The 19,893-nt window shown below is 45.2% G+C and overlaps 2 protein-coding genes across 2 annotated transcripts in view; one reads left to right on the plus strand and one right to left on the minus strand.

Annotated features, from left to right (window-relative positions):
* The window catches only part of LOC105476559 (pleckstrin homology domain containing A2), an 89,310-nt gene extending 85,404 nt beyond the window's left edge, over positions 1–3,906 (minus strand). Inside the window, exon 1 of the mRNA XM_011732596.3 lies at positions 3,759–3,906. The gene's annotated coding sequence lies outside the window, so the exon portion shown is untranslated. The remainder of the gene's footprint in view (positions 1–3,758) is intronic.
* A 2,280-nt stretch (positions 3,907–6,186) lies between these two features.
* LOC139355865 (UPF0764 protein C16orf89-like) lies at positions 6,187–17,113 on the plus strand (the record flags this gene model as incomplete). Its single annotated transcript, XM_071068360.1, has 2 exons — positions 6,187–6,290; positions 16,996–17,113. Coding segments are annotated over 2 exons (222 nt in total), but the record flags the coding sequence as incomplete, so codon positions are not given.
* Positions 17,114–19,893: the final 2,780 nt, after the last annotated feature.

Raw genomic sequence — 19,893 nt, forward strand, 5'->3', positions numbered from 1 at the left:
AGCAAGACTCTGTCTCAAAAAAAAAAAAAAGCAACAGCTTTCAAACTTTTCCTTACCTACAACTCCTAAAATGCTGAAAAACTATGTATCTCTTCACACACTTTAAAGTTTGACATCTATAACTTTTAATCGTAGCTTTAAGTGTTCACAAGGGATGTATTCTGCAGTTGTTAGCATGGGATATTTTGAAATAAAATTGTCATATCACTCTTTTTAAGGTGTCCAATAGAATCTAAGTACCATAGTAATATGACACTATCATTCATTTTTAAAATTGAACAAGCAGTTCTTTGACAGCCAGAAATGTTAAATCTATCCCTTTCTTCCTTGAACTATACTTCCATTCCACTTTCCCTAAAGAATTGTATCCAAATGTCAGCTATTTTTATGCTTGAACATCTTTTATTGATTGCCCTATCATATTTTCTGAAACAAAAATGCATATGTAAATTGATTTTACAATGTTAAAAAACATCCTGTGTCCATAAGGCTGTAAGTGTTAAAACAGTTTTTGAGACTAAGTCGTCATTACAATTATTAACAACAAGATAAAAATATAGTTTATTGATAGTTAAACAAAATACAGTAAAATAGCATTAGAAATTAGTCTCAATGAGATAGATGAGGATGGATTTTTAAATATATGTATGTTTATATGTTTGCATACATACATCTATAGTAAACAAGTATATGTAAAGAAGTTAAATATTCATCAATTAATATTACTTATTGCAATAATGAGCAGGATGTAATGTCAATACTTCCCCTATTTCTTTTTCTTTTTTTTTTTTTGAGATGGAGTCTCACTCTGTCTCCCAGGCTGGAGTGCAGTGGCACAATCTCGGCTCTCTGCAACCTCCGCCTCCAGGGTTCAAGCGATTTTCCTGCCTCAGCCTCCCAAGTAGCTGGGATTACAGGCATGTGCCACCACACCCAGCTAATTTTGCATTTTTAGTAGAGACAGGGGTTCACCATGTGGGCCAGGCTGGCCTTGAACTCCTGGCCTCAAGTGAGGGCTGCCTCAGCTTCCCAAAGTGGTGGGATTACAGGTATGAGCCACCGCGCCTGGCCCTAATAATTTCCCTATTTCTCGTTTTTACGAATGTAAGCTCTGAGCAGCTTTGGTCACATTAATACGCAGATGAGGCTGCAAGGACTTTTGTTATGACAATGTCCAGGGCTGACGAGAGGCAAGAAAACTGGGACATAACCCAGAAAGGCTTATGGCTTCAAAAGGGATCCTGGAATGACTAAAAACACTTTTGCCAGGGAACCTGAGATCTGTTTTTCAGTAAGGCCGTATTTGGTAACATCATTCAATTATGTTAGAGATTTTCCTTCAAAAATTATTCTGTGGGGAGGCTTTTTACGCGTGGGGTTGGGGGTATAATGGGAACACTCTCTACTTTCCACCCAGTTGTGCTGTAATCCCAAAACTGCCCTACAAAATAAAGTTTTGCTTGTTTGTTTGTTTTTGAGACAGAGTCTTACTCTGTCACCCAGGTTGAAGTGCAGTGGAAAGATCTCAGCTCACTGCAACCTCTGCCTCCCACGTTCAAGCAATTCTCCTGCGTTGGCCTCCCAAGAAGCTGGGATTACAGGCACCCACCACCAAGCCTGGCTAATTTTTGTATTTTTGTAGAGAAGGGGTTTCACCATGTAAGCCAGGCTGGTCTTGAACTCCCTGCCCTCAGGTGATCCGCCTACCTCAGCCTCCCAAAGTGCTGGGATTACAGGCTTGAGCCATCGTGCCTGGCCAATAAAGTTTATTCTTTAAAAATATTCTAATGATTGATCTGTTTGTGGACAATTCAATTAGGTTTTTCTCCAAATTTTATGGATAGCAATGAATTGGGAACCGCTTAACCTGTGAAAGGATTTGTATCTGTTAGAAAAGGCTTTCCTGTCTCAGCACAAACACGGATATTTCTCATTGTCCCTTGTCTTGGCCCTGAAGGTTTTTACGACCCAGGGCCACGTCTTTCTTTCCTCTTTTAGAAGTGAGAGAGCTGTTGGGAAAGGAGAGGTGGGAAGACAGAAGCCAGTACGAACTGGCATTCACTGCATCTCAGGGAGATCTAGACAGTGATTCCCTTAAAACTGTGCCCTCTGGGTACCCACTGTTTAAACACCCCTATAGAGGTGATTTAGAAACGCCTTGGGCTGGGTGCGGTGTCTCAGGCCTGTAATCCCAGCACTTTGGAAGGCCAAGGTGGGCAGATCACCTGAGGTCAGGAGTTTGAGACCAGCATGGTCAACATGGTGAAACCCCATCTCTACTAAAAATACAAAATTAGCCGAGTGTGGTGGCACATGCCTGTAATCCCAGCTACTTGGGAGGCTGAGGCAGGAGAATTGCTTGAACCCGAGAGGTGGAAGTTGCAGTGAGCCGAGATGGCGCCGACAAGAGCAACAAGAGCAGAACTCCATCTCAAAAATAAAAAAAAACTGCCTCAAATGCACAGAATCCTCATGTCAGATTTTTAGTCATTTGCTGTTTGTCTGAAATTCAAATTTAACTGGGTGTCCAGTATCTACCTGGGCATCCTGTGCAATCCAAGTCACTCTTTTGAAGAGATGAAAGAGATGAGAAAAACTGATACCTAAAAAGTGTGCAGGCCAGGCATGGTGACTCACGCCTGTAATCCCAACAATTTGGGAAACTGAGACAGGTGGATTGCTTGAGCACAGGAGTTTGAAACCACCCTGGGCAACATGGTGAAAACCCGTCCCTACAAAAAATCAAAAAATCAGCCAGACGTGGTGGCTCACACCTGTAGTCCCAGCTACTTCGAGGCCTGAGGCAGGAGAATGGCATGAACCCAGGAGGCGGAGGTTGCAGTGAGCCAAGATCACACCACCACACTCCAGCCTGGGCGACAGAGTGAGACCCTGCCTCAAAAAATAAATCAATAAAAATAAAAAGGAGACAGTTCTTTTCCAAAGGTCTTTTCCCTTTCCCTCCACCCAATTCTCAAATGGGCGTACTGCTTTCTCGCCTCTCACAGGGTGCTCCATTTCTACCCCACCCCACTATCTTTTTTTCATCCTTCTTAAAAGCAAAATATAAGCAGACAAAACAACAAAACTGCCAAAGCTCATGAAGGGAAGAAGGCTCCTGGAGGAAACTTGGGTGAGGTAAGCGGTTTGAGAGGTGCAGAGAGAAATAGACAGGACATCTCTGTCCTGTCATCCCAGAAACACAGGCTAAAAAAAAAAGGAGGGAGAGCAGCAGTTTCTTTACAGCAGAAACTACATTTATGTAAAATGTGTGGATATTCTCCTTTACAGTCTACCCTGTAGACACATAATAAAAGTATTCCAAGTCCAACTACATGTCTGAGAGTCCTTGGTGCTCTCCTGACCTGTTTCATTGGAATGATACTAACCAAGCCTTCTGGTTTTTTCTTCCCCCTTCAGTTCCCATTCACTGCTGCTGCCCTCTCTCACCCCCTCTCATCTCCCAAGCACCAAAAATAATTTGAATTTCAAGCCTTTTTTTGGCCTTCCTGTGGGTGTGGGAGGACCTCCTTTGGGAATTGCTCTGGTTCTAGTCGGCTCCGTCTGTAATTTGGCAAAATGTCTGCACCCTACCCCCAACTTTTCTTCTTAATATAAGGGGAGTTTGGATCCCCACCTCAAAATATATAGTTCTTAGGATAACCAAAGTGACAAGATCCCTCCCAGGGATCCCCACCCCCCAATCCTCCCTCCCCCGTCCCAAAGGGATCCCTTGAGGGTCTGCAGCCTCCACTTACCCCACCCCTGGTTTTGGAAGAACGACTCTCTCTGAACAACAAGGCAGCTCCTCCCTAGCCAGGGGAAGCTACCTCCAGCAACAGCTTTAAAAGGCAAGGTGATTGCGAGAAAGAGGAGGGCGAGATCTGGGCTCTTCAGTTCACAGGAGCCAAGGCGAGTTCCTGTTTCAAAGACAGTTTTAACAACTTATCAAGTTCAGAGACTCTGAGTCTCTCTCTCTCTCTCTCTCTCTCTCTCTCTCTCCCCCCCCTCCCTCCCTCTCCCTGTCTCCTCCACCCCACCCCTTTGTGTGTGTGTGTGTGTGTGTATTATTTTCCTTCTCACCAACTCACCCACATGATCCCTCCCATGGTCCTCCGGGTGACACGTGATTTTTCCTTTCTGAAAAAGCCTGTTGCCCAAGCTAGCCTCAAACTCCTGGGAGTTTGAAATCCTCCCTCCTGGGCTGCCCAAAGCAGTGAGATTACAGGTGGCAGCCACCTTGTCTGGCCGTTGAAATGCATCTTTATTAAAAGTTAAAATATAACCAGGATCTGTAGATGTAACAACCCTACCCTCAATCACCCCGGACACCTGCCTCCGATCCATTTCCACCCCGTCTCAGCCCTTCCTTAGCTAGCATCTGTAGACTCTGGTAAATGTTTGTTATTGACAAGAAAAAGGAAAGGGAAAAAAATGAGAACAAGAAAAAGGACCGCACACTTACGAGTTTTCTATGGTTTGGGGCAGTTTTGTTTTTAAGGTTTTAAAGGTTTCTCTTGGAAAAGATGGTATCACAGAACACACAGAACTGCTCTGAAAATGCAACTTCATTTACAAAACACTGCATCAAAATGTTACACGGTCATGGAATCTAATGAACTGAACATGCATTCATGAAACTTAAAAAATACTGAGCAATGCATTGAAAAAAGCATGGTAAAAAAAAAGACAGCTCAAGTTAAATAAAACTTACAAAGGTTCTGAACCAATTAATGGCTGGTAACAATGTCATTCAAAAATGCCTATAGGTTTCAATAAAATCCACCATTTATTTCTGCATGCCTAGTTCTTGAAAAAACTGTTTGAAGCTGTGAGGTAGATAGTGGCCAGGAATTATCATGCTGAGTTAATTTTACACCTGAAAGATACAAGGTTGCCATACTTAAAGCTCTTGTTAGGCCAGGCGCAGTGTCTCACTTCCAATACTTTTGGGAGGCCAAGGCGGGTGGATCACCTGAGGTCAGGAGTTCAAGACCAGCCTGGCCAACATGATGAAACCCTGTCTCTACTAAAAATACAAAAAGTTAGCCGGGCATGGTGGTAGGTGCCTGTAATCCCAGCTACTTGGGAGGCTGAGGCAGGAGAATCGCTTGAACCCCGGGGGCAGACGTTGCAGTGAGCCGAGATCGCACCATTGCACTCCTGCCTGGGCAACAAGAGGGAAACTCCGTTTCAAAACAAAAAGAAAAAAAAAGTTGTCGTCGATGCTGGCTTGAGTTGCTTTTTAGTAAAAGACAATACTCAACTAATAAGAATGGCATGAGATAGGATATGTAACAATTTCACCATTCATATACTCACTTTCTGTTTCCTGGTTATATTTTGATTTTTAATAAAGATGCATTTCAACAGCCAGGGAAGGTAGCTCACACTTGTAATCCGACTGCTTTGGGCAGCCTAGAAGGGAGGATCGCTTGAGCCCAGGAGTTTGAGGCCAACCTGGGCACTATAGCAACACTCCCACTCTACAAAAAAAATTTTTTTTTTTTGAGACGGAGTCTCGCTCTGCCGCCCAGGCTGGAGTGCAGTGGCCGGATCTCAGCTCACTGCAAGCTCCGCCTCCCGGGTTCACGCCATTCTCCTGCCTCAGCCTCCCGAGTAGCTGGGACTACAGGCGCCGCCACCTCGCCCGGCTAGTTTTTTGTATTTTTTTTTTTAAAGTAGAGACGGGGTTTCACCGTGTCAGCCAGGATGGTCTCGATCTCCTGACCTCGTGATCCGCCCGTCTCGGCCTCCCAAAGTGCTGGGATTACAGGCTTGAGCCACCGCGCCCGGCCTACAAAAAATTTTAAAAGTTAATCAGGCATGATTCCACACCTGTACTCCCATCTACTTGGGAGAGTGAGGTGGAGGATCACTTGAGCTTAGGAGTTGGAGGCTGCAGTGAGCTATGACTGCACCACTGCATTCCAGCCTGGGTGACAGAGTGAGACCCTGTCTTTGAAAAAAAAAAAAAAAGGCATTTCCAAGACCTCCATAGGAAGCAGAATTTTTGGTGCCCTGGGACAGATTCAGTTCAAGCTTTTCATGACTTTGTTTCTCCTTGCCCTTTTCTTGATGAAGGCGGTGCTCACAAAATTGGTTATATTTTTTTCTTTGTTTTTTGTTTGTTTGTTTGCTTGCTTGCTTGCTTGCTTGTTTTTTGAGACAGAGTCTCACTCTGTTGCCCAGGCTGGAGTGCAGTGGCATGATCTCAGCTCACTGCAACCTCCGCCTCCCAGGTTCAAGCAATTCTCCTGTCTCACCCTCCCGAGTAGCTGGCATTACAGGCACCCGCTACCACGCACAGCTTATTTTCATATTTTTAATAAAGATGGGGTTTCGCCATGTTAGCCAGGCTGGTCCCAAACTCCTAACCTCAAGTGATCCGCCCGCCTGGGCCTCTGAAAGTGCTGAGACTACAGGTGTGAGCCACCGCACCCAGCCCATTTACTTATTAAAAAAAAAAAAAAAAAATTAATCAGGCTGCTGTGGTACCAATTGTTATATTCTTTGGAAAAGCAGTTTTCAAGAGCCTTAAAATATTTTTATTTGGCCCAGTGATTACCCTCTGGAAATCTATCCAAAGAAAATGATCTAAAATTGCAAGTGAGAAAAAATTAAACATAATGTGTTATGGGACTGAATTATGCCTCCCCATAACCCCCAATTCACATGTTAAAACCCTAATCCCAGTAACTCAAAATTGACTGTATTTGGAAGTAGAGCCTTTATAGAGATGACAAGTTAAACAGAGTCTATTAAAATGGGCCCTAATTCAATCTGAGCAGTGTTTATATAAGAAGAGGAAATTTGAATACACAAAGAAACACCAGGGATGCCCAAATACAGAGGAAAGGCAGTGCAGACACAGGGAGAAGGTGGCCAATGGCAAGCCCAGGAGAGGAGCCTGGGCAGAAACCAACCCTGCACCCACCCTGATCTTGGATTTCCAGCCTCCAGACAGTGAGAAAAAAAAATTCTGTTGCCTAAGCCACCTAGGTCTATAGTACTTTGTTATGGTGGCCCTAGCAAACTAATAGATGCCTTTTAAAATAATTATATATATTTAAAATAGAGAACAACTAGAAATGTCCTAAATGTTCAACAATTGGAAAAAGAGTATCATACAGTCATCAAAATGCTGAGGCTGTATGGAAAAAACTGCTTACAAGATAATGTTTCGCCAAAAAAAGCTAGATGCCAGGCACAGTGCCTCTCACTTGCAGTCCCATCTACTTGGGAGGCTGAAGGAAGAGGATCACTTGAGACCAGGAGTTTGAGACCAGCCTGGACAACATAGCAAGATCCCATCTCTAAAATAGAAAACATCATATGTGCCCCATAAATATGTATAACTATGATGTACCATAATAATAAAAATAAAATAATTTTGAAAAATTGTATGTTGTCATCTGGGTTATTTTTAAAAAGCAAGACACATTTTATTTTATTTTATTATTATTTTTTGAGATAGCATCTTGCTTCGTTGCCCAGGCTGAAGTGCAGTGGCACGATCTCAGCTCACTGCAACCTCCACCTCCCAGGTTCAAGCCACTCTCCTGCCTTAGTCTCCTCTCGAGTAGCTGGGAATACAGGCACCCGCAACCACACCTGGCTAATTTTTGTATTTTTTAGTAGAGGTGGGGTTCCACTGTGTTGGCCAGGCCGGTCTCAAATTCCTGAACTCAAATGATCCACTCGGCCTCCCAAAGTGCTGAGATTACAAGCATGAGCCACCATGCCTGGCCACAAGATACATTTTGTATACACACACACATACATGTGATTTTGACTATAAAGCCTATGGTCGGTGGAAAAAACTAGGAGGAAAAAAAGCCCATTGTAGTATTGTTTTAGAAGATGATGATTATTATTTATATTCTCCTTTCTCTATAAAAGAGTTAAACCTATTGTTATTTGAAATACAACTTATTTAAATAAGCAGGTAAAATAGGGCGCTCCATAAGTGGACCTGTATGAATGTACTCTCACAGAGAGTAGACTTCTGAAAGGAAACAGTATTGTTTGGACTGAGGATGTGGTTCTTGGTCTCAAGCGCACCAACTGTATTGATAACATTCCTGCCCACATATCCCCATGTTCAGTGCAGCAGGTTAAAAGATGTTCTGCACATCATGCCTTCTTTTTGTTTGTTTGTTTGTTTTTTGTTTTTCGAGACAGGGTCTTACTCTGTTTTATTACTATTATTATTATTATTATTATTTTTAGACAGGGTCTTACTCTGTTGCCCAGGCTGGAGTGCAGTAGCATGATTACAGCTCACTGCAACCTCCACCTCCTGGGCTCATGCAATCCTCCCACTCAGCCTCCAGAGTAGCTGGGACCACAGGTGCATATACCATGCCCAGCTAATTTTTAAAAAATATTTGTGGGGATGAGCTCTCACTAGGTTGCCCAGACTGATCTCACACTTCTGAGCTTAAGTAATCTTCCTGCCTCAGCCTCCCAAAGTGCTGGAATTACAGGCATGACTCACTGCACTTGGCCTGGATGTCATTCTTTGATTGGTCCCAGTGTGACTGAAACCCTTTGTCTTTTTCTCAGAGAGGACAGGCAAGGGCAGATGTCCCCCACTTGGCTTTCTATATGCTCTTCTCTGAGCTCTGCCATGATGGGTTCTCATCTAGCCAGCCTGGGAGCAAGCTATCCCTAGGAGGCCCGGGGAAGGCCAGCAGGTCCCTGCAGCTCAATGTCTCTTGTATCCATCAGAGAGATGCATTCTCAGAAAGAAACTGCACCCATGTCTCCTCTCCTTTGCACCCATACTCTTTCCATCCTCCTTTGATGGATGTTTTTCCTTTGACTTCAATCATCGTGCATGTGGACAGCTCCTGAGTACGTGTCTGCAGCTTGAGCCTTTCTACTTCTCTCTACATTCCCGTATCGAATTCCACGCTGGTCTTCTACCTCCGAATGCCCCAAACCTAATATAACTAAAACTCATCTTATTGACTTTGCCTCATAAACTTCTCTCTCTTGCATTCCTTGTCTCTATAATAAAGACATAACTTCCACTCTGTCACTCAATCCAGGAACCGAAATGTCATTGTCACTCCTTCTCTCTCACCACCCACAGCCAATTAGTCATCGAGCCGTATCGATTCCCACTGCCTACACCCCTTCCATCTCCTCCTCCCTGCTCCCAGCTCCTCTTCATCTTAGTTCAGGCTCATGTTAGTCCTTGTTTGGGTCATTCACTCATTCAGGCTCTGGGGGCATGTTGGTGAATAAGATAGGAATGAGTCCTTCCCTCGTGAAGCTTGCGGGTATAAAAGACAATAATCAAACAAAAGAATCCCATGTTTATGGGAGTGTGTTAGAGTAATATGAAGAATGTACCGTTTGCTTGAAGAAGGGGAAATTAAAATTGAGACTGAGAAACTACTTAAGAAGAAAGAGTCACGGAGAGAGCTCAAAGACAAACACTCCAAGAAAGAGAAACAGCAAGCAAATGCAAGGCTCTGAGGTGAAAAGAGCTCGCCATATTGGAGGGGCTTTGGCTGCCATGTTGCTCTGAGAGGAAAAGCAGAACCAGGTGGCATGGAGAAGTGGGCAGGGCCCTTCTGGGCAACAATGAGAAGTCTGGATCTTTTTTTGTTATTTATTTATTTATTTATTTATTTATTTATTTATTTATTTATTTTGAGACACAGTGTTGCTCCGTCGCCAGGCTGGAGTACAGTGGTGCCATCTCAGCTTACTGCAACCTCCACCTGCCGAGTTCAAGCGATTCTCCTTCCTCAGCCTCCCGAGTAGCTGGGACTACAGGCACGCACCACCACACCCAGCTAATTTTTGTATTTTTAGTAGAAACGGGGTTTCACCATGTTGGCCAGGATGGTCTTAATCTCTTGACCTTGTGATCCGCCCTCCTTGGCCTCCCAAAGTGCTGGGATTACAGGAGTGAGCCACTGCGCCTGGCCTTTGTGTGTGTGTGTGTGTGTGTGTGTGTGTGTGTATACATACACACACACACACACACATATATATATATATTTTTTTTTTTTTTTTGAGACAGAGTCTCACTTTGTCACCCAGGTTCAAGCGATTCTCATGCCTCAGCCTCCGGAGTAGCTGGGATTACAGGTGTGCACCACCACACCTGGCTAATTTTTTTTTTTTTTTTTAGTAGAGATGGAGTTTCACCATGTTGCCCAGGCTGGTCTTGAACTCCTGGCCTCAAGTGATCCACCCACCTGGCCTCCCAAAGGGCTGGGATTCCAGGTGTGTGCCCTGCCAGAAGTTTGAATTTTACCTTAAGCTGTTGAAAAGTGTTAATCAGGGGGGTGACCTGTCTCCCTGGGCCTTCCTTATCTCTTCAGTCCTTCTTTAGCATGGCTTCAAGGTTGATCTTTCCAGGACAAGTATATGATCATGTCTCCCTGGGTTTTAAAAATTTCCAGTGGCTCCCGTTTGTCTGCTGTTAACACCTAAACTGCTTAGCTTGGCCTACAAGGCCCTGAATGTTCTTGCCCTATGTTTCGCTCCATCCTTATTTTTCCCTGTGTCTCTTTATCCCCTTTGCCCGGCCATGCCAAGAGACTCCCAGGTTGCCTCGTGGGTTCTGCCATGACTTTTCTCAGGATGCATTTCTCTGGGTACAGCATTTCCTACACCATCCATCATCAAACAAAAATCTACACATCCTGCAAGCCAAAGGTCAAATGTCACCTCATCTTTGCTAATCACTGCCCCCGCGATAGAATGGACTGTTCCCACAGGGCATGGTGGTTCATGTCTGTAACCCCGGTTACTTGGCAGGCTGAGGGAGGAGAATAGCTAGGGCCCAGGGGTTGGAGGCCAGCATAGGCAACATAGTGGGACCCCCATCCCAAAAAAAAAAAAATTTGTTTTAAATGGACGATTCCCTCCTCTGCATCCTCAATGTTTGACAGCACGTGTCTGTTTACATGCATCTCTCCCTGTTCACACATGACCCTTTGTTACTCATATTTATTCCCTACCAGTGAGCACAGAGCTTGGAGTACTTTATTGTGTAAAAAGAACGGATTTCCCCCGTTTTGCATATTTAGACTACACATGATAGTTCTGCCAAAGGAGCAGGAAACCAGATGCTTGAAGCTCAGTGAGAATTTCTTTTTTTTTTTTCTTTTTTTTTGATACGGAGTCTTACTCTCACCCGGGCGGGAGTGCAGTGGCGTGATCTCGGCTCACTGCAACTTCCACCTCCCAGGTTCAAGCGATTCTCCTGCCTCAGCCTCCTGAGTAGGTGGGATTACAGGCACCCGCCACTACACCCAGCTAATTTTTTTTTTTTTGGTATTTTTAGTAGAGATGGGGGTTTCACCATGTTGGCCAGGCTGGTCTCGAACTCCTGACCTAGTGATTCACCTGCCTCGGCCTCCCAAAGTGCTAGGATTACAGATGTGAGGATTTTAATGAACATATCAGTTGAGACTTTATAGCAGATCTCTGTCTTTGAGCTGCCAGTATTCCCAGCATAAGCTACATCCACACGTTGAGCCCCACTGGCAAGGAGGGAACTTGGAAGGAGTTTGAGCAAGTAAAAATATCTATGGGGCGGAAGCTATTTTGAAGCCTATTGACTTGTTAGCCACCTCTCATCATTCTACAGTGTCCGCACCATTTCCGCAGTCCTCATCCAATCACAGATGGTACCAGGGGATGCATTAGCTGCTTGAAGCAGGACTGTCAGAGACAGAATCTGTCACTTCATAATTCCTGCTAAAGCTGGACCTGGTGGCTTGCACCTGTAATCCTAGCAATTTGGGAGGCTGAAGTAGAAGGAACTTTTCAGGCCAGGAGTTCAAGACGAGCCTGGGCAACATAGCAAGACCACATCTCCACAAAAAAATTTAAAAATGGCCGGGTGCGGAGACTCACACCTGTAATCCCAGGACTTTGGGAGGCCGAGGCAGGTGGATCATGAGGTCAGGAGATCAAGACCATCCTTGCCAACATGGTGAAACCCCATCTCTACTAAAAATACAAAAATTAGCTGGGCATGGTGGCGTGTACCTGTAGTCCTAGCTACTCAGGAGGCTGAGGCAGGAGAATCACTTGAACCCGGAAGGTGGAGGTTGCAGTGAGCCGAGATTGTGCCACTGCACTCCAGCCTGGCAACAGAATGAGACCTTGTCCCCCCAGCAAAAAAAAAAAAAAAAAAAAAAAAAATTAAGAATTAGCTGGGTGTGATGGCGTGCGTGTAGTCCCAGCTACTCAGGGAGCTGAGGTGGGAGGAGTGCTTGAGCCCAGGAGGTTGAGGATGCAGTGAGCCATGATTGTCACTGCATTGGAGCCTGGGCAACAGAGTGAGACCCTATTTGAAAATTTCAAGTAATTTCCGGGTAAGTGCTCTGCACTGTGGAGTGTAGGTGGGGGGAAATAAAAAAGTAAATAACTTGTTTCCTACATCTAGGGAACAGAAATCATGACTCTGTCCATAGAAGGCACCAACTGATGTTTGTTAATTGACACATTGATAGGCAAGACATAATTAGAAGATAAAATTGGGCTATATAATCAAGCACTAGACGGTACGTTACAGGCAGCAAAAGCTACAGATGTTTTTCAAGGTCTCTTGACCTTGATGTTGAAGGTCAATGCATGGCTCCTACCAGCTAGAGTCTGCTTATCATGGACTGGGCCACAAATGAGGATGAAGCAAAAGAGAATCCAAAACTTACCAGATGTTAAGGGTTACCGAAAAAAAAGAAAAAGAATCAGAAAATGACCCTGCCAAGTGCTCAAAGTGGTTTCTCTGCTGTCTATCAAATGACTTGCCGTGCGCTGAGAAACACCTTCAGAATGAGTGCCCTTCCTGCCTTTTCAGCATCTGCTGCTCAGAAGAAAGCGGGGCAGAAGTGGCCCAGAGTAGCGAAGAGGTGGCCAGGGAAATACATCTAAGGCCAGTCTGTGCACTTCTGCTCTCCAGGTTTGAGAACTGCCGTCACTGATTACTGTTCCATGAGTTCTTACTGAAAAAAGTCATGATGGGGACAAATGAAGGCAGATGTGTTCCCCGTGCCAAAGACCAGCGGTGCTAAGTTCCCTTGCTCTCTGGACACAGCTGATTCAGAAGCTTTGCCAAGTGGATGTCATTGCCTGCGCCTGCGTCACAAGCAGCACAACTTAGAAGAGGGCAGCTTGTTGCAGCTCGGATGAGATGTGACCATGACCAATTTCTGAAGAAAGATGTGAAAACTTTAAATCAAGCTATAAACCGTGATGGCCCTTCTTTTCATAAATCCTAATTGTGGTGATTTCATTTGGTCTTAAGCATCAAGCAAACGACAACTTCCTTTGTTTTTTTTAAATTTAATTTTACTTTTTGTGGAGATAGGGTCTCACTATGCTGCCCAGGCTGGTCTCAAACTCCTGGTCTCAAGTGATCCTCCCTCCTCGACCTTTTTTTTGCTTGTTTGTTTGTTTGTTTTGAGACAGAGTCTTACTTTGTTGCCCAGGCTGAAGTGCAGTGGTGTGATCTCAGCTCACTGCAACTTCCACCTCCCAAGTTCAAGCAATTCTTATGCCTCGGCCTCTTGAGTAGCTGGGATTACAGGGGCCCACCATCATGCCCGGCTAACTTTTGTATTTTTAGTAGAGGTATGGTTTCTCCATGTTGGCCAGGCTGGTCTTGAACTCCTGACCTCAAGTAAACTGGCCTGCCTCGGCTTCCCAAAATGTTGGGATTACAGGTGTGAGCCACCATGCCCAGCCCCTCCTCAGCCTCTTAAAGTAGGAGGATTACAGGGGTGAGCCATGGCGCCCAGCCCAAAGTGCAGCTTCTTGGTGAAGGTTAAGTCAGTGTTTCTCCTTACTTAATGGTCAAAAATGTCAGCTGACTTTTTGTTTTGTTATTTTTTTAGCTTTCCATGTATTTATGTCTTGGCTCACTAATCTAATAGAGAGGACATGGTGTTTCCAGAGCAGGAGTTCATTGTACATAGTAATCTTGTGCAAAACATCTGTGACTGGACTGACTTAGCAAGTTTTAGCCTTTTAGATCACAGCAAGGCATTAATATTGATTAACTATCACTTCTTGTAGAGCCCATCTTCACATAGCTCCAAGTGCACACACAAAAAAGTCCTTTACAGCTATGTTTAGCTAGCTTTTGACCTCTGAATCTCGTAAGAGTTTCTTACATTCTTTGCTTGGCCAGAATCTTCTTTCATCTTTTCTGCAGAAGTAGAACCTGTGTCTCCAAAGACAAATAAGGAATTTAATTCAGTGGCTTTTCGTTTCTGGGGATAAGAAATGGCGCCATTTGTCAGATCTACTGTCCACCTAAGGCCCTTTCTCCAACATAGGGACCAAGGGACAGTGAATTTTTGCTCTGAATATCAATTGTAAACACAAATTCACCCTGGAACTCAGAACCTAAGCCTTGGTTTTATTTTTATTTATTTTTTTAATTTTTGAGACAAGGTCTTGCACTTGTTGCCCAGGCTGGAATGCAGTGGTGCAATCATAGTTCACTGTAACCTCGAACTCCTGGGCCTCAGCAATCCTCTGGCCTCAGCCTCCTGGGTAGCTGGAACTACAAGGTGTGAGCCACCAGGCCCCGCTAATTTTTAAATTTTCTATAGAGGTCTCACTATGTTGCCCAGGTTGGTCTCCAACTCCCGGTCTTAAGCAATCCTCCTGCCTTGGCCTCCCAAAGCACTGGGATTACAAGTGTAAGCCACCATGCCTCACCCTAAACTTTGATTTAAAAAAAAAAAAAACAGCCAGACACAGTGGCTCATGCCTATAATCTCAGCAACTTGGGAGGCCAAGGCAGGAGGATCTCTTGAGGCCAGGAGTTCAAGACCAGCCTGGGCAGCACAGTGAGACGCTGTCTCTTAAAATTTTTTAAAAAGGTAAAACAAAGATGTTAGTAGCATCTGATGTTAATAACATTGTGACTACAACCAATTAGCTAATTTGTTTTCTGATTAGCCGCTTACATTAGCCACATCATCTTAAATAACTTAGGTTTTTACCTCCTTCTAACATCAGCTTAGCAGTAGCCTATCTTTAGATAAGTCACTTAAAGTTTCACTTGAAAGGGATCAAAATAATCAATAATTGAAGATGGAATTAGACACACCGGGTCCAAAAAATTATGTACCCAACAGTCAGCTTTTGTGAGTTGGCGCCTCGCCAGCCCCATCATCCATATTTTAAAATGTTGAGTGTGCATGTGTACCAGATGATTCATCCAAGCTGCTCTGGAAGTTGTCTCTGCTGGTGACAGTAAAGCCGACCCACCCCCTGTCCTCCCCTCTGCCTGGTGAAAATGCAGACTATCAGTTCTGTGGCACTGTCACAGCACATCGTGGCCTTCTTTATTTAGGTGCAATGCTGGTGGGCAGCATGCTCCTACACGCAGCTTTCCATCTCTCGATCACATTCCCTCACCACTTTTATCTGCCTGCAACACCCAAATGTTCATGCCCAAAAAGACAGTGAGGACTTGAAGATCCCCGGGGTCCTCAGAACCTGCAGAACAGGCCCCTCCAACAGATTATCACTTGGCTTCATTGGTCCTCATATTCAAAAAGCTTAGATATTAAACTGTTTCCCAGCTTTAGATCAATGCAGGAGCCTTGCTCTCTCTTCCTGCTTACTGAAGATATAACAAAAGAGATTCTAAAATTGCTGGTGGTACCAGCTCTTGGGTTTCTTTCTTTTTTTTTTCTTTTTTTTTTTTTTTTTTTTTTGAGATGGAGTCTTGCTCTGTCACCCAGGCTGGAGTGTAAGTGGTGTAACTGGAGTGATCTTGGTTCGCTACAACCTCCAGTTCTTGGGTTCAAGCCATTCTCCTGCCTCAGCCTTCCGAATAGCTGGGATTATAGGTGCCCACAACCACGCCTAACTAATTTTTGTATTTTAGTAGAGACGGGGTATCACCATATTGGCCAGGCTGGTCTTGAACTCCTGACCTCAGGTGATCCACCTGCCTTGGCCTCCCAAAGTGCTGGGATTATAGGCGTGAGCCACCGCACCCAGCCAGCTCTTGGGTTTCTTTTAACAAAGATTTTGGGGGCAGATCTGTGCTCTGAGGATAAAGCTAACCACCCTAAAAACAAGAGTCCTTTTCGAGGGATCGTCCACCTCTCCCAGTGTCCCCTCCTTGAAGCCCATGTCCCCTCCCTTCTCCACGCCCTCCAAAGACTTTCACATTCAGAAGGAAAGTTGGGCATCTTTAAACAAACAAACAAGCAACTGTAGATGTTTCAAGCTAGCCCCACAGGCTTCCAGCTCTCTCCTTACCCTTCTTATTCCCCCACTCCTGGCTCCTAGTCAATGACTAAAGCCCTCCAGGAGCATTTATGGAGAGGGTATCTATTGTTGACCTTGTGATCGCACTAATCCTTGGCTCGGGGTTGCTCTGCTCTGCTCTGAACGAGTCACAAGGGTGATTGGGTGGGAGTAGGGAGGAGGACAGTGCCTCATTCAGGAACAGTACATTTATTTATAGAACAGGCCTTTTCCTCTTCTTCCTAGAATCATCTGTTAATGCCGCGGTTGCCATATCCTCAAACACTCCCTTTGGGAGAGAGATGATGGGGGCCCAGGACTTCACAATTAAAGGTCAAAGTTCTCAGAGTCAAGGCACCAAAAGACTCCTCTCCCCATGTCTACGGACAAACCCGGAGAAGCTCAGATTCCTAAGAGCTGTGGACAACTGGGCATCGTGATTTCCTCGATAGCCCCAAAGGTATAGCCAAATGCTTCCTCCTGGAGACACATGACTCAATGCCTGCGGGGTGGGGAGTGGGAGCTCAATTCCTGGGAAATTCTGGCCTCATTCTGGCAGTATTTGGGATCTGCTAGGCCTAATAATCCCTTTTATATTCTTTTATTTTTATTTTTTGAGACAGAGTCTTGCCCTGTCACCCAAGTTGGGGTGCAATGGTGCAATCTTGGCTCACTGCAACCTCTGCCTTCCAGGTTCAAGCGATTATCCTGCCTCAGCCTCCCAAGTAGCTGGGATTGCAGGCGTGTGCCACCATGCCTGGCTAATTTTGTATTTTTAGTAGAGACGGGGTTTCACCGTGTTGGCCAGGCTGGTCTTGAACTCCTCACCTCAGGTGATCCACCTGCCTCAGCCTCCTAAAGTGCTGGGATTGTAGGTGTGAGCCACCGTGCACAGCCAGCCCAATAATTCCTTTGGGGGGTTCTGAAAAATAGGCTGGGAAATTGCTATGGATACGAGAGTAGGGAGATGCAAAGGGCATCACCTTGTTTATCTTGTAGCACATGATTGCCACTATTTGAATTAAAAAAAAAAGAAAAGAAAAGAAAAATACAGGGCTTCGGGCAAGGAGTGAAAATGAAGGCCACCTGCATAAAGCTGGAAGAGGACCCTCAAATCCACAAGGCCTGCTTAAGCTTGGAAACATTTAGCCCACAATTATCTGCAGCCCTGTGTGACTGATTTCTTCTTGTGTTCAAGTTCTGACTGAACCAGACAGCAAATCAGTTGTGGGCAGAAGCCTTAGGGAACAGAGCTGGGTACAAAATGAGTTCTCAGAAATCCCTTGTGGATTTTCAGTCGTGGATTCTTGTAAGTGACTATCATTAGCATTAAAAGATGTTTTTTGAAGATGGTGATGATTGATGATAATAATGTTGATGTTGATGATGATGATGATGATGATTGATAATGATGATGATGATTGATGATGTGATGATGGCAAAATCCTACTGGAGGAAAGAACCCTGTGTCTTTTTTATTTCTTTCTTCCCTCTGCCCAGAAAGTTCAGTGCAAATAGTAGGTTTTACAAAATAATTTGCTAGATTATCAAATAAATCGTAATTATAATCATTCCATGTCTCTCAAATAAAGCCTTTCTTTTTTTTTTTTTTTTGAGACAGGGTCTTGCTCTGTTGCCCAGGCTGGAGTGCAGTGGCACGATCTCAGTTCACTGCAACCTCCACCTCCTGGGTTCAAGTGATCCTCCCACATCAGCCTCCCAAGTAGCTGAGACTACAGGCATGCACCACCACTGGGCCTGGCTAATTTTTGTAGTTTTTGTAGAGATGGGGTTTCACTATATTGCCCAGGCTGGTCTTGAACTCCTGCGTTCAAGCAATCCACCCACCTCAGCCTCCCAAGGTGCTAGGATTACAGGCTTGAACCACCATGCCCAGCCTGCACATGGGACATCTAAGTTGCTTTGTGCTGACTTTGATTAGGCTTGAAGATTTTCTTTCTCTTAAAGAAACAAAACAAAAATAGGATCTTGGGAGCCTGGTGATCAGTTCTCCATATAGCTCATCTGAGTTTGTGCTATCACAAGGTAGTGGTTCTCAAACTTGAACCTTGCATCAGAATCACCTGGAACTTGTTAAAACACTAGCTGGGGCTGGGCACAGTGGCTCATGCCTGTAATCTCAGCACTTTGGGAGGCCGAGGTGGGAGAATCACTCAAGGCCAGGAATTTGAGACCAGCCTGGGCAGCATAGTGAGATCCCATCTCTGTAAAATGAGAGCCTGTCACTATGCTGGGTATGGTGGTGCCCCTGTGGTGCCAGCTACTTGGGAGGCTGAGGTAGGAGGATCATTTGAGCCCAAGAGTTAGAGGCTACAGTGAGCCGTGATCATATGACTGCACCCCAGCCTGGGCAACAGAGCGAGACTCTGTCTCTAAAAAAAAAAGCAAAAACAAAACCCACTGTAGCTGGGCCCCAGAGTTTCTGGTTCAATAGCGATAAAGTAGGTCTCAAGAAGATGAGATGTTAAAGTTCTCATGCAATGCTGCTATTCCTAGTGATCTGGGGCCCTATCTGAAAACCGCTGCCCCAGGGTGTGTTAGCAATGTCTCAGGTTCTCCTACCTGGAACTTTATTTGGGGGGCTTAAGAAAAGTCCAGGAAATGGATGCATAACTGTGTAAAGAGACCTATGGAGAGGTCCCTCAGAGAATTCTTCTCAGAGGATTGCTGCCCCCATCTCAGCAAGGGCCCACTTTCTCTAGAACTTAGACATTGTGGAAGTGGGACAAAGGTTGCTGAGAGACCACTTGGGGATCCTGATCTAATCTGTCTACAGGCTCATCTGTCCACCCGTCTCTGCCCACCTCTCCACCCATCTCTACCCACCTCTCCACCCATCTCTGCCCACCTCTCTACCCATCTCTGCTCACCTCTCCACCCATCTCTGCTCACCTCTCCACCCATCTCTTCTCCCCACTCCGACCCCAGGTGATTTTTCTAAATCAGAAACTGGATCATCCCAGCCTCCTGCTCAGATGCCTGTGATGGTGAGAGACAGGACTAGCTGGATTCCCTAGGCCAACTAAGAATCCCTAAGCCTAGCTGGGAAGGTGACCGCATCCACCTTTAAACACGGGGCTTGCAACTTAGCTCACACCAGACCAATCAGGTAGTAAAGAGAGCTCACTAAAATGCTAATTAGGCTAAAACCAGGAGGTAAAGAAATGGCCAATCATCTATTGCCAGAGAGCACAGTGGGCGGGACAATGAGCTGGATATAAACCTAGGCATCCGAGCCAGGAATGGCAACGCCCTTTGGGTCCCCTCCCATTTTAAGGGAGCTCTGTTTTCACTCTATTAAATCTTGCAACTACACACTCTTCTGGTCCATGTTTGTTACCGCTCCAGCTGAGCTTTTGCTTGCTGTCCACCACTGCTGTTTGCTGCCATGGCAGACTCGCTGCTAATGTTCACCCCTCCAGATCCGGCAGGGTGTCTGCTGTGCTGCTGATCCAGCGAGGCAGCCACTGTTGCTCGGGACTGGGCTAAAGACTCGCCATTGTTCCTGCACGCTTAAGTGCCCGGGTTCATCCTAAACGAGCTGAACTCTAGTTGCTGGGTTCCATGGTTCTCTCCCATGACCCACAGTTTCTGATAGAGCTATAACACTCACCGCAT

The sequence above is a fragment of the Macaca nemestrina genome, chromosome 8 (genome assembly GCF_043159975.1).
Source record: "Macaca nemestrina isolate mMacNem1 chromosome 8, mMacNem.hap1, whole genome shotgun sequence".
In the NCBI taxonomy this organism is placed as follows: Eukaryota; Metazoa; Chordata; class Mammalia; order Primates; family Cercopithecidae; genus Macaca; species Macaca nemestrina.